Below are 15,471 nucleotides of genomic sequence, written 5' to 3' on the forward strand. Positions count from 1 at the left end.
TGACGTGCTGTTAAATATGTTATGAAAAAGATACAAGATGAAAATAGTGACTTTAAATAGTGTATTTATTGGGAATATTTGAATGGAATTTCATGGCACATCGTCAGCCTGCAATGTTTTACCTACCATGTTTAAACAGTAGGTTGCAAGTACTGGAACTGCTGGAACTCCTCGAAAGATGGTTGTAAACGTCCATCATAAAGAAGAGTTATGTATTTGTTTTTGCTCCTGTATTTGTTTTTGAACACAATCTTTCTTTCATTGCCTTTTCAGTTACCATTGCCTTTTCAGTTACTGAGTTTTTAATCTTTTTTAGTCAACTGACTTTTAATTCTTCTTTTTTAAATAAATACATTACAACTTCAGTTCTCATAGAATTCAGAATAGATTTGTTTGAAGTAAGCATTGAACTTCAGTGTTGTTTGTGTATGCCAGCAGAATGAACACCACTGTTTTTTCTTATTCCAGCAGAAATGACTGATTCTGTTCTAATGGAACAGAATGAATGTATTGTGGTTGTGCAAAATTTTCATGCAGGATAAAGGCTCAGCATTTGAGAAAATGCTCTTGTCAGTTGGTAGCAATTAAATGCAGGTTAAAAACTGGTATGTTTTTATTTAGAAATTGAGAATCATACTTTTTTTGTCTGTGCTGGAGTTCATACTCTTTTAAAATACAAAGTGGTCTTTGGAATTTCTGGAAATTTCAGCTCATCACACAATCTGAGGAAGAATATAAAAAAAAAAAAGAAAATCACTAGAGAAATGTTTCTTAATGAGAGATTTCCCCCATTATTCTCAGACTTGGTAAAAGATGATAAAAGACTATTTTACTAATCTTCATTCTTACATCCGTAAAAGGAATTACATATTTCACGTTAAACAAGATGATCTAATGATATCTTCTACTTTTCAAGTCTAAAAAATGATAATTACTGCTTTATGGAATTGACTTGAGCATTACAAAAGAAGATGTGAAAATGAAGTGAGAGCTTTTGTTCATAACTAGCGTATTATCTTCAATTTAGAGCTTATTCTTCCCTGGTACATGCATATATGCAGCTTTCACTAAAGTTCAATTTATTTATGTAGCAGCAAATGGATTCCCATATTACAGTGGGTAGAGAAAAAAATACAAAAAAATGTAACTGTGAAAGATGTGGGATAAATTATAGGATTGTATAATAAATTGCATCCTGTCAAGAAGTCCACTCTCCTTGAAACTACTGATCTAATTCAGAGAGCTATCAAAGAACTTTCCAGCAAAAGTGTTCCAGCAGAAAGTAACGCACTGTGCTGCCTTTCCTCAAAAGATGACATGTTCAGTTTTCTGCTTTGCATGTAGAAATGTCCTAGTAACCTGTTTTAGCTTAAGACAACCTACTGTGTTCTTTAGCAGGCAATGCTACTTAAGATGAGCATTCGTAATCATTATTTTTACCTTGAAAATGTTGTGTACTGTTGTGTGGCAGAAATGTGTATCTTTGGCTTCAATCATCATTTTGTTAGCAATGCAGGATTGTCAAAGAGAAAACATATACAGGAACCCTGCAGTTCCAGGTTAACTGGGGCATGACCTTGATTATTCTCATGTGTGGGACATTGAACAAGTCAGTTCAGCTCTTTGTATTCTTCTTTTTTGCTGTATGAAATAGGGATAATGCAAACTCTTTATAAAATGTTGATTTATGCTATATTCCTTTATAGTATTTGTGTATATTTTTATTAGAATTGTAGGGGTAGGGTCTTCCAAAGCCTATCAGTGTGTAGTATTTCTAGTAATTATCTTCCCTATCTCCCATTTCAAAGATTGTTCCTGCACAGTAATTAACAAGTTAGGGGATCGTACAGGAATGTTCTATATTGATGTTTCCTGTGAGGTAAAATGGAAGGCTAAGTTGCATTCTTTACTCCAAAGTCTCTGAAACGCTTACGAATTCAACATCTGCTGAGATATATTACTCCCTTTTCTACAATTGGGGAATTTATGCATTTAAGGTTAAAAAGTTTGATTCACATGCTTTGTGTCTTGCATCGGTCACTCTGTATCTGCCCACTGCGAACTTGATCCAAACCCAGTCAAGTCAAGGCACTTAAACAGACTGTCCATCAAGCTATGTACTCACCGTGGAGTTTCTTTGGAACCATGTGGAAAGCATACTGTGAACTTCCAGAGATTCTGTATCTAATGTTATTTCATCCGTAATTTTTTTCTTCCACAGGACAGAACGACTAGCCAAAGATATTATGCAAGACATTGGAGACAATGACATTGTGGTTCTCTGTGTCCTCAAAGGTGGCTACAAGTTCTGTGCTGACCTTGTGGAGCACATTAAAAATCTCAGCAGAAATTCAGAAAGGTTCATCTCCATGAAAGTCGATTTTGTTAGACTGAAAAGTTACCATGTAAGTCAACTTATTTTTGTAGATTCTGGTTGTTTGTTCATAATAAACAGTGGATTTTTGTAAATATTCCTCTTCCTCCCAAATGATAAAGACAGAGTGAAAAATGTTTTTGTTTGGCAAACCCATGAACTTATCTTTCAAAATATTTGCTCATGTCCTTTTATTCTTTATGGATATTATGAATGAGGGTATGAAGCATCCTCAAGCAGTGTTTTTTTGTCTGTCTTCATTTTTGGAGAGAAAATATAAAATGTCAGCATGTTGGTTGTTCTCAAAATCCTCAACAGTTCTGTCAAGTTTATTTCATGTTGCTTCATTTTCTGCCCCCACATAGTTTGGCATAACTGCAAGGTGCTAAATCTATGTCTTATTCTAAATGTTTAATGCTTAGTAAATTAAATGCTTTCATCTTCATATCATGTAGCTTACATAGTAGCAAGATATACCACTAGATGATGATAGTGTTTTACAAGAAAATAAAATAAGCCATTGAACCAAATCCCGTGTTAAAGTAAGGATCAAAACTTTCTGTTATCTTCAGAGGAAATTATGCAATAATGATTCTTTTGTTTCAGTGGGGCAATGATAGTGAGATGATGTGTGATAGTGATAGTGAGATGATAGTGAGAATGTGTGATTACAATTTCTGTTTGCATAAGCTATATATTTATATTCCACCTTGCAGTGCACACTCCGTAGTGAGGGAGCATTTCTAGAAGTAAGTTGTCCTAGAAATGTCAGAGGAAGTGCAGTAAACAAATGGAGTGATAATACAGATTCTCTCTGAGCATAAATGCAACTTGATGAGTCCCAGTAGTTCCCACAATAACTCTACATCCTTTCCACAGACAGAGGTTGGTTTGTTGGCTGGTTGGTTGGCATTTGTCCCTGAACTCAGTGACCATAAACATTTCCTAATTTTCACAAATTCAGTCTGATTTTTTTTCTATCATAGAAGTGAATGAGAGCCTTTTGTAGCCATTTGGTTAGGATGTGGTCCTGGGACTTCTCTTTCAAGAATTAGTCAGATCTGTGAAGGACATGTGCAGTACTAATATTCTATTAGTTTTAGCTCTTTAGCAGTATTACAGAACTAATTACTGAATTATAATTATTTTATCACATGAAAACACATGGAAATTATACTTATTTTTTTGTGTGTGTGTAGTCATGATTGCACTTCAATAATGCTTCTTGGTGAATGGTGGAATTACTTAAACTGATTTTTATTTTGCACCTAGCATATAGGTAATGCCCATGCTTTTCCTATTGGATTATCTCTTATCTAGTACAAAGATACCCTGGTTCTGAAATTTCTTTCTTTAGTGACAAGTCAACTCCTATTAGCCATAGTAGCTGATACCCAGTGACTGTCAGGAGGTGTATACTGCAAAAGTATGGAAATCTTCACATCATTGCTCAGGAAATAAAGTAAAAGCACATTATATCAAGCTGAAATGGCAATACAAATTTTGTTGTGCAAGGATGCAGTTATCAAGGCTAAGGCCTAGATGATGTTAGCATTTAATAGTTGTGTGTATTTTGGATCTTAGTCTCATGCTTTTAGCAGGAAGGTAGTGCCTTCCCTGGAACTAATGCCTGCATCTAGTTTCTAGAAAATAAATCTTTTTCTTTCTTGTAAGTGCTGCCCAAGAGGTGCCATGTGTTTAGAGCCTGAAGCTGTGGTTGATTTAGTGCTTGGAACAGTGCTGGGTATCTGCCTGGTCTCGAGAAGCTGAATGACACTGCAGTATAAATTCGGAATGACATTAATATCGGTAGATTCATTCCATGAGATATGCATAAATGTAAAGCTGGCTGAACTACCAGTACCACTACCTGCTGTCCTTTGCATTGCGAGTTCCTGTTGTGTCCTGTCCAACTGCAGAGTTTAGAGAATGTGCCCTTGTCAACGTAGCTGTGATCAGAACACTTGAGGAACTCACTATTACTTGTTTGAGCAGCTCTTTATCCCAGCCTTATATGAGACTCCCAAAACCCCTGTGTCATAAGGTACCTCTCATAGTGTTTTCCACTTTAATCAGGGGCAAATAATTGCAGTTTTGGAGGTAAGACTCTCCATGAAGTCTTGAAGCATCATCGGTTCAAATCCTTTGCTTACCTTTGCCTTTTCTTTCTGTTAAGACTTTCTTATTACTGCTCTCTCTTTTTATCCCTTTTTCACTGTATAGACACTGTTTTTCTCACATTATTTCTTCTGCTTCCTTTTACTAACTGTTCTCTGTTTCTCTCCTAAAGGGAGTCCTGCTGCTCTCAATATACTTCCTTCAGATATGTCTCCCTTCCCCCCTCCAGCTGTTTAAATCCAACAAGTAATTTCAGCTCAAACTCATGGGATTTTTGAATTTTCTCATTCCAACTTCGATACTGAAAGGTTAGTCGATTTTTAGAGGTTACAAATTATAGTGGGATTTCTTGGTTTAATCATGTAGCAAAAATGGGCTGTAATTGTGACCTGAAGCCAGATCTTGTCATCAGTGAAAGTACATCTTAACTGCAAAGTATTAGTGAAAAATGTTGTACTTTTATGTCTGCCATACAGACATGATTACGGAAAAAGGACATTGCAAACATGACCAGCTTTACATGGCTCTTTGTTTTTCAAACCTGTCATCATATGCCAGAATTTTAACACTTGATCAGTATGTTAAGATCTGCTTTCCTATTAAGTAGCTGAAAGTTGGGCATGTAAATTCTTCTTTAGACTTCTTCATACAAGTTAATGATTTAAAAAAAAAATAAAATTCAAAGTACATTTAGTTTCTCTGGATATTAATGAGTGGCTGCTTGAACTTCCACAGTCAGAATGGTTTTATTTGGTTTGCGAAGTATCAACTTATGTGCCTAAGCCTGGACATTTTTATGACAAACTTGCCTATATATTATTTCAAATTGGCATGTCAGATTACTTAATTTAGTATATATACAGGTAATATGGGAAAATACCATTTGATTGTTATTTTTAGATGAAATAAAGTGGAATCCAACTTAGGAAACTGGAGCCTAAAAATGATGTGGAATATTGTACTGTTTATATTTTACAGACAGCAAAATCAGTTCTTAGACCTTTAATAGAATTCCTGTAACTGAAACTGGAGGTGCAGCCTTGTCTGAAATTGTATTTTTATTTCCTCTAGAACTCAAACTGTATTTTTTTCATTTCTTTGAGGTTTTGGTTGGGTTTTTTTCCGCTCTAGAATGCTAAAGTGATTCTGTATAGAAAGTTAAAGAGTTTACAGTACTGGACAGAAACTTCTATACTCAGGTCTAGATCAATAAAGAAAAAATTAGGTATGCTTAATTGTAAACAAAGTTTATATCTGTAAATAGAGAAGAAAGAAGTATTGAAGAAATATAGAAGAAGAAGATACAGAAATATAGAAGAAAGAAACATAACATAGAAGAAAAGAAGAAAGAAACAAACATATGATAACTTGATTGTTATAACTCAAATTTTTAAAACTTCTTCATCAGTAAGAATAATATTTAAAATAATAATGAAATGGAAAAGAATAGTGACTGGAAGATAAGAAGATAGTTTTCCTCCATAGAAATACAATTTCTTGAGAACGCTCTTTCTTGTAGACTTTCAGGTGACACGATATACTTGTTCTTGTTTTAATTTTGTATATTTAAAAGGAGCTCAAAAATAAGGGAATTGTTTAAGTGGAAATTTGATCAGAGGCTGTATGACGGCTTTACAGGCTTCTAGCACAGTGAGCAAATTAAAAGAAAGCATTGAGATGACAGAAAATATGATTTCAGAAATGAACAGATATGGAAGTATCATGTAGACGTAAGGGTAAGAGGCAGGAAGTAGATGGAGAGGAAAATAAAATGCTGTGATGGACATTTGAATGAGAAGCAGCAGCTCTAAGTTTTAAGAGGCAGAGAAGAGAAAACACACTTTTTTGAATGAACTGAAGAGTAGTGAGACAATAAGTATAGTGGGTAGACAAGGAAGTGCTAGAATAGTCGTCACATGAAATATGATGCAGATACGGAAAGCCGCATGCCAACATTTAGGGGAAAACAGTGTATTCTCGAAACACTGACGCAAGAGCTGATAGAATTTGGCAGCTTCTTAGATATTAAGTTCTAAGTCATCGGATTTTAATATAACGTGTTAGAAACAGTGGAACTGACTGTAGAGATTTTTGAGTTTAAAACTGGATGAATAAAATTTAACATATTCAGCTTTTACCATACTCATTTTTTTCCTAAGCAATTGCTCCTCCACAGAGAATCAGAACTCTAAAGTTGAAAAGAGGTGAGAGTTTCAGGTTGATATAAGAATTCAAAATTATTTTCAGAAATGTGATAGGTTGACGTCAAGGATGAAAAGTAATGGAGGAAGAAGTTGAGCTTGGGAATGTCATTTAAGGCGAACATGACACCAGCAGGAGAGCCGAGAAACATGGATCCAGAAATCCTTGAATAGGTCTGTGACATTGATAACTTTACCAGATTAAAGAACTAATTAGGAAGAATTGAGAGGGAAGTACGACAGAAGATGTGGGAAGATGTTTTACTAGAGTGTTTACAAATTAAGAATATTTGAGGCTGAACAAGAAGGGAGGGTGAACAAAGGAATAAAAGGAATAGAAGGATGTGGATGTGATGAAGAGAATGGCTGAATGAGATAGCTTTCAGTAAAAAAACATAACATGAGAACCGTAGCAGACAAGTAGAGTGTGCACAAAGGATGGCTGGGCCTTCGCTTTAGTTCAGTATGGAAAGAAATGATTTAGGACGGGCTGATAAAGGTAAAGGTTGAATTAGAGCCTGAGATGGAAGAGGATGTTCTGGCTCATCAAGTCTAATCCACTAGTAAGAGATGCAACAATATCACCTAATCCTGTCCCATGGGTATGTCAAATGGGAGTTTTAAACCAAAGTTCAATTTTGAAATGGAATTGGAAATATTAAGTGGAGGAGTAGAGGAAATACACAGTCTGTGGACTGTCTTGAGAAATTCTCAGCAACCTGTCAGTAAAAGAGAAAGTAAATGCATATGAATTAAGACTTCTTTAGTGGACAGATAATGGAAGCTAAAAATTGAGAGAATCATGCTGAGTCATTGTTGAAACTAGTGGCAGGGGCAGGTGGAAGAGAGGAAAAATATACTTTTAGGCAGACCAGTGCGCTTTCTGCATGCATTGCTACCTGTTCTTGTGAAACATTTAATATTCCCATATTGTTATATACAGATGTCTATTTAATTCTCTTAATTACTATATTTTATAAAGTAAATATGATAGTAAAGCTCACATTTTGGGAAAGGGCAAGTGAATATGGGAGACATAGTGCGTTTTTTTTCACTGAAAACCACGGAGAGCTACACTAGGAGTGAGATTGTTACTTTTCTTCAAGACTTTTGTGATTTCTTTGATTATTCCTATGTAGACTAAAGTGACAGAAGACCAGTCATCTGTTATTTTGAAATAAAACTGTCATAATAAAACTCTGTTATTTTGAATAACTTTGAGACCCCACTCGGGAGTCCTCAGTACTAGAAAGACATGGAGCTGTTGGAGCATGTCCAGAGAAAGGTCACACAAATGATCAAGAGGCTGGAACCCTTCATGTGGGGTTGAGAGCTGAGAGCGTTGGGGTTGTTCAGCCTGAAGAAAAGAAGGCTCCAGGGAGACCTTATTGCGCCCTTCCAATACTTCAGGGAGTTTGTAAGAAAGATGGGGACAGACTTTTTAGCAGGACCTGTTGTGATAGGATAAGGGGAAATTGTTTTGAGCTGTAAGAGTTTAAATTCAAACTAGATATAAGGAAGATTTTTTTTTACAATGAGGGTGGTGAAACACTGGAACAGGTTGCCCAGAGGGGTGGTAGAAGCCCCATCACTGGAGACGTTCAAGTCAGGCTTGATGGAGCTCTGAACAACTCAATCTAGATATCCCTGCTCATTGCAGGAGGGGTTTAACTGGATGACCTCCAAAGGTCCCTTCCAACCCAACCCATTCTGCGTTTCTATGAAATTGTGCAATGCACTTCTGGAATAGGAAAGTAGATGAATTGGTGATAATCATATTATACATCATAGTTCTTAATTCAGTCTTGAGCACAGGCTATTATAGAATATTGATCTGTTTTCCACGTAATGTCTGAATTGTAGATTCTGGAAGTGCATTTTTCATCTTCTGAGGTCAAGTAGATATTGTTGAAAATCATCCTGAAAAATATGAATGAACTTCAAAGAAGTGTTCCTTGCTAGTCACTTGGCAGGAAACTTCTAGAGGACTATGTGGATTTGGTCAATTCATGTAATTCTCTAGAATGAATACATTATTTATGGTTTCCAGAACATAACTAATAAAAAAAAATGTGACCTCTGAATTGTAATCCGTGTACAATGGTTACACTGAAGTCTGTTCACAAACAAATCCATTGATATGATCTGTTTCCTCTTCAGCCTCCAGTTGTTTGAAATATATTTACAACTGTTGGTTATTAATCTTGGCACAAACACAGGACCATTAGAGCTGCAAAATTCTGAAAACAACAAAACAAGCATTGTTTAGTAGAAATCTGAATGTTTTTGCTATATGAAGCCATCCCAGTAAATAGTTTTGCTAAATCTCTCTACTGTAGGAGTAAGGAAACGGAGGGAATTTATATAATAAGTTGAAAGCTTGTTTGTAAATATAGTAAAATAATTTATTTTTCTGCTGTGTAGCAGAAAAATGTCTCATACACCATTATTAAATACCTACATTGTAAAAAACACAACAGCATGAGGCATCAGACTGTGTCAGAGTGGAGAACAGCATAGAATGTACATTCCTGACGTAATAACCTACTGTTATTCAGTACAGTTTTACTGTATTGAACTTGGTTTTTTAAGATCAGTATGAACTTTATGTCTGAAAATGATATGTTGTAATCCTGACCCTAAAAAGCAAGTAACTTCAAAATAATTTTATTCATTTAACAGTACAAAAGAAACAAGGGAGTGTATTGCTTGCATTTACTAATTCCTACCTATACCCAGACTATACAGTGATGTTACAATGATTGTGTGTCTCCATTCCTGTGTGTCATGAGAACACAACTTATGAGCTCCTGAGAAAAATACATGTCCTGAGATGAAAGGAATCCACATTAGCTTTTGTACTTACAGGTTTTCTCTTGGGCAAGTAGTGAGTTCCCTTTATTTTGCTTCAGGCAAACTGTTCAGCTGATGACCATGTCATTGTCTTGATGCTGAGTAACCATGGAAGAATTAAAAATTGGAGCCTACATGGTAGAATGAATTCCTGCTAACTTTAAAGCCATGTTCTGCAATAATTTCACAGGTTTGAACTCCAATTTATCTGCGAATTATCAATTTGACATGCAAATAAATACCTTCAGTGCAGGCAAAATGTGGTTTATTTCATTTGGATAGAAGTCATGTGTGTACTAGACATTCAAAAACTAAAATAGACTCTTTTAACATTTTTCAGATGCATGGCTTGCAGTCAGCACTATAGACAGTTAACACCTGTACGGAGAATTTTGAAGCATGATAAACTTTTAGAAGCTGATGGACAACAAATACATAACATTAATTCAGTCTGCAGAAGCTGCCGGTGTTCTAGTGATTGTAGATGCCAAACAGATGTCTCATGGGAAAACTAAAATGAGAGATTTGGGACTAGAAATCTACTCCCAGAATTCCCCAAAGGATTTTATTTCTGTGTACTTTTCCATGTGTGTGAATGGAAAAAATGGCATTTGTGTCCTAAAGTAGTAGTATCTTTTTGAGCAAAAGCTCTGTGAAATGCTCAACCTGCTAAAACAAGTGAGCAAAGGGTCCTTTACAGTTCCAAGCCAAAGATACTCCCAAGTCTTAAGCAGGCATTGGTGCTGTCTATCTCTGATGTTTCCTGAAACTTCGTAAGACCTGGGATAATTAAGAAGGTGAAGAACAGTGGAAACAGATCGTATTTTGTGTGAATAGAAAATCTGGAGATGCTACAATTCACAGCCCTCCTAATTGTGTGCAAGTGTTCATTTTCCAAGTGTTAAGATTTGTTTAAAAATAGAATATTTTTCATGAAAGAAGCAAAAACCACTTCTACGTGCAGCAGTGTCTTACTGGAATATGTGAGCCTCAGAGACACTAAAGCTTTTCAGAGAAATAGCTGGAAATGTGTTAGCAGAGGAAGTTGTCCCAAAAGCTTGTTCTTTCAACCAGCTGATGAATATTTAAAGAAATTTACGAAAATGGAATGAGAAGAATGGCAGTCTCATTGGTTAAACTGTGGCTGATGTTACTAGAGTAAGAGCATGGCTTAGGTGACTTTGGGAATCAATGCTCCTGCCTGATTGATGTGTACATCAGGTACTGAGAGCAGCTTGGTGTGAAAACTAAAACGCTGGAGATGGGTCTCATCCCTGATTGCATCTGCACTGGCTGCAGCAGTGCCAGTCTCTAGTGATCGTAATGCCCTCCTGGCAGTCACGCTTGCCAGCTCGCTTGCTGCTGAGCGCTTCCTAACCTGTTGCAGCTCAGATGGAACCATTTATGAGAGACTTCGTATTTGAACTGCTTCAGCTCACGGGATTCATTTTTGCTGACCCTGACGCACATGTGCATCTCAGCCTCCCCGTAGCCCCTGCCGGAGGGAGCGTTCTGAGCAGCTGGGGACAGCTTCTGTGGGCAGGAGCTTTAGTCAGCAGAGCTCTCCCTGGAAAAAGACGTCTGCCCGTGGTCAAGGGATCCTTGTTACCAAGCATGCCAGCCTCAGACTCCCCGCTACGTATCTGAGAGATGCTCCTCAGAGGTATCAGAGGGATCATGGATATTGTGACCATAATTATTTTTATGAACTAACTTACTTTTCATTGCGTTCTAAGGCAACCTGAAGAAAGCTGTGCTAGATGGAACAAAATGTGACCTTAAAATTCAATATCGCAAAACTTCTCAGGTCTGGAGGCAGATGGTCTCCTTTCTACGCATCTACAGCTTCCATTTAATGTGATGACAGAGTTGTGAGATAGAGCTTAAATTCATCACTCGCTCAAGACCGTCTTGAGTGTCAGGAGGAAGCAAGTGATTTATTCTAATTAAAATATACAGTATTTTCCTGTTGGACACTGCTTAGAGGCTCAGAGTGTTACTAATAATATAAGTAGACGTTAATTTGTGGGCATAGTTCAGGAAAGGTCATAACAAGCCTATCGTACAGCCAGTGTATCAAGTTTATCTGTAATGTAAAACTTACTCATAGAGGGATGATCTCTGTAACTGTATGCATCAGATAACACACCTACACACCACTTAAATATGTTAGCACCATCTGAATTCTTAGTGATTTTTTTTTTTTTTTTAAAGTATGAGTAAGTGTTTCGGTGACTCACATATAAAAGATTTGGGGGAACCAAACAGCTCAGCCGGGGAAGAACTGAGTAGGAAGCGGCCTGATTGCCATGGGAACAGAACTAGAACAGATGTGGCAGCGAGAGCAGAGTGATAGTAAGCTGTGCTGCAGCTCTCCAGCAATATCAAAATACTGTGTTAAGACATTTATGGGGCATATTAAAGCAAGTGATCATCTGCCCTGTCAGGATGTGTTGCCTGATCTAGTTGAGAGGTGGCGTCCCTGGCGATGGGGAGGCTGGATTAAAATGATCTCTAAGGTCCCTTCCAGCCTAGGCCGTTCTATGATTCTATGATACTTTTCATTTTTATCCATTGTTTCCTGCTTAGGTACTACCTTCCTTTATATGGGTTTGTGATTTTTAGCTGTGGAATTTTTTTTTATAACTGAAAAAAATTTTACAGTTTTCCTGTGTTGTGGGTTGATACTCTGTTCTTCTGGACTTCAGATCTAATGCAAACTCCACAAGAGGTATTTTCTAATCTTTCTGGAGAAATTTATCTCCCCAAGGGCCACATTTTTCTAACAAGCTGTAATATTTTCTTTTGAAAAATGTTTTCCAATTTGAAATGAATATTTTAGATTACAGTGTGTTACAGAGGGTACATCTACTATGTATAAATGAAGGTTTAGATCTGAAGTTCATTTTTATTAAGGTTTTTTAATATGAGTTTTTTTAGAGCTTAAACCTTTGGTATTTTTAAGCAATCCAGATATCTGGAACATCTTAATGCTTGAGACCATGGATGTTTTTAAAATTGATCAGTTTTAGAACAGATTTAAAGTGTCAAGGGATTTAGTTAAAAGCATTCAAGAGGTCGTCTTTTCAAAGAGTTAGATTATAAAGTTCCCCTAGATACAATATTTGTTGTAAAGCAGTGATTTGTTATGAAGCCTGAAAACCTGAAGGTTAGCCTTAGTAAAATATTTTGTTTCATGTTCTGCCAAAAGTACAGCAAGCTACTACTAAATTATGACACTTGCAGCAATGCTATGTCATCATTAGGTGAGCCTATACTTTGTATTTTCAGTCTGCTTCAGAGATTTTTACAGTGACAGGGAGATACGCTCTCATGTATAAGAAAGGTCCAGAACATAATAGTTGCTGATCCTGTTGTACAAATAAGATCTGACGAGTTCAAAAGTATCGTGACATATTGACGCATTGGAAAAATATTACCTTGATTACTTATTTGGATGCTAATAATACTACTTATTGTGTGTTTTTTGTTAAGATCTGAAATGGGTCAAAATTAATTAAAAGAAGCTGGAGGGTTATAATTTTCCCAAGGAATTTTATGACTCTCTTTTACTGGCATCTCTTAAATGCTGTTTCTTAAAACAGATCATAGCATGTGCAGTGTTCATGCTGTGCCACACCCTAGGAGTGCTGTAAGGCATAAACCAAAAAGGTTACTTTAAAGGAATATAGCAATAACAAAAAGTACTGTATTATTGCAGAGCTTACCTGTGTGAAAATTCTTTTCCCTCCTCATCTGATAGTCAGAAGTTAGAATGTTTAAATAGAGAAGGGATACTATAAAACAACCTTGCAAGAAAGGATATGTGAGTTGTCAAAATTTTCCACATTGTCATTAGCTAAGGGACTAAGCACAGTGGCATAAAAGAGAGCACTACTGAGTCGTGAGAGTCAATGATATATTAGACTCCAGATTGCTGGAAGGGACTAAGCATTCGAGGTTTTTATCAGTCTCATCTTTTGTGTATTTGCTTACACCTATCTATATGCTTTCTCAGCCTGTGGCTATTTGACAAATGTGAAGATTCTTCTCCTATCTTCCTTTTATCACCAAATCCTAGGCGCTGCTGATAGTCAGGGTCAGAAGGTTAGTACTTTATGCTTAGTCTAGAGAAAGTTATTTTCTCTTGCACTTGCAGAACTCCCCAAGTTTTTTAACATGAAGCTACAAATTCACTATACGATTTTTCGTAACATTTATTTACTTTTGTTCATTATAATACAATTTAAAAAGCAATGTCACATGGTACATATGAGTCTAGCAGTGTCCAAGCCAGCATGCTGAGAGCCTCTGTTGGTGCTGGGAAACATGACTTCTAGTTCCACTGCTGTAGTGTTCATGCATTTAACGCTAAATAATAATTGGGTAAAAGATAGATACTCCAGTTAACATGGACTTGAACCATCCTGTTCCTAGCTGACTTCAGTCCATAAAGGACTAGAGTCCTTTATGATTTTTGCATTACCATAGCATAGTAACAGGAGGAAGATTTTTCACTCTCTTTAGCTTATGGTGGTCTTCTGAGAGGTGAGGAAGCCCAACTCTCCTATTTCAAGCCTTGTATTGTGTTATTATCACAAAAGGTGAACATCCCCTTAGTAATGCCTCCTGGCAGTCCAAAATGAGTACCTGAGTAAGATTATGGCAGTTCTGGAGAGCACGCTTCCTAAATTGTTCTTCTGACTGTAAGTTTGAAATTTTACTTGCCTCCCATCTCTGGAAACAAAGTATGTGGTCTGAACCTCACCTCATCTGAGTAAAGAGCCTGATGAAATTGTTGGTACCTTTTCTCACCCTGGAACATAAACAGATTTTGTTTCTATGTTTTAAATGTTATTTTACAGAATAAAAAGTAGTTATAGTACAAGGAAACCTCAGAGTATATTCTGTGGAAACTAACCTGAGTTTTGAGGATATATCATGTTCCCGATTTATATATTATTCAAAACATTCGGTGTCACATGTTCTTAATTTCAGTTCTTGCTGATCTCTTTAAGTGTACAGGTGCTCTTTGTGCCGCAGGGTTATCGGTGGTGCTGCAACCTTACTGCCCCATTCTTAAACAAAATAACCCACTGAACCAATACCAAACAGGTAAAGCTTAATTGCTAAACCAGGAAGGAAAATATGAAATAATTTATTGTCTATAATCCTTGCTAGTCAAGTTAACTGGTCTAAATTCTGCAGCACATTACGACAGTTTGGCCCTTATTCTTGTAGGATTACTTCATGTTTATGCCAAAAAACCTGAATCATATCTCTGCTTAGAGATTTTAAGAAAAGTTCTACCTGCAGTAAAACTACAGGGGTAGTTCACGTATGCAGTTATGGTTTTAGAAAATATTCTGTATTTGAAAATACTTGAAATATCTTTATTCTGTCCATAACTTATTAATAAGTGGAAATACAGTGTTGAACACTTGCTTCAAGGAAAACAAAAAGAGTGTAAAGAATTAATGCTTTTAGTATTTGCCTCTGACAAATGTGTTCATAGTTACAGGTATAATCTGTATTAACTTTTGCTAACTGCATCAACATTTTATGTGAGTTCACTTCTGTTGATGTCTGAGAGTATACAAAAGAAAGATCAATTCCAAATGCTTTGACTGGGAAGGGAAAAGCTTTAGTGGCAGTTCATGCTGCATTAAGTAGCAGAGAATCTCCTCAGAAGCAACTCCTATAGGGGATGATTTTTCAGTATCTGTTTCAAGATACCTTACAGTCTCTGAGTGAAATACATAGAAGGCATGCAGGAGCCCTGGTACACAAGAAATTACTGAATGTGTGAACAGATGATTGTAGACGATCCAATTTATTAATAATGTACTGTTGCCCTGAGAATTGTTTAAGCTGAATGATCTGCCTTGCTTTTACGGCAGGGGAAGAGCCACAGGATGTGTTTAG

The 15,471-nt window shown here is 36.5% G+C and overlaps 1 protein-coding gene across 1 annotated transcript in view; it reads left to right on the plus strand.

Moving 5' to 3' along the window:
- PRTFDC1 (phosphoribosyl transferase domain containing 1) overlaps positions 1 to 15,471 on the plus strand; it is a 43,478-nt gene that overhangs the window by 3,422 nt on the left and 24,585 nt on the right. The window contains exon 3 of the mRNA XM_009866372.1: positions 2,222 to 2,405. Within this exon, the coding sequence (XP_009864674.1) occupies positions 2,222 to 2,405 (184 nt within the window). The remainder of the gene's footprint in view (positions 1 to 2,221; positions 2,406 to 15,471) is intronic.

This window comes from Apaloderma vittatum, unplaced genomic scaffold (genome assembly GCF_000703405.1).
Source record: "Apaloderma vittatum isolate BGI_N311 unplaced genomic scaffold, ASM70340v1 scaffold25673, whole genome shotgun sequence".
Classification (NCBI taxonomy): Eukaryota; Metazoa; Chordata; class Aves; order Trogoniformes; family Trogonidae; genus Apaloderma; species Apaloderma vittatum.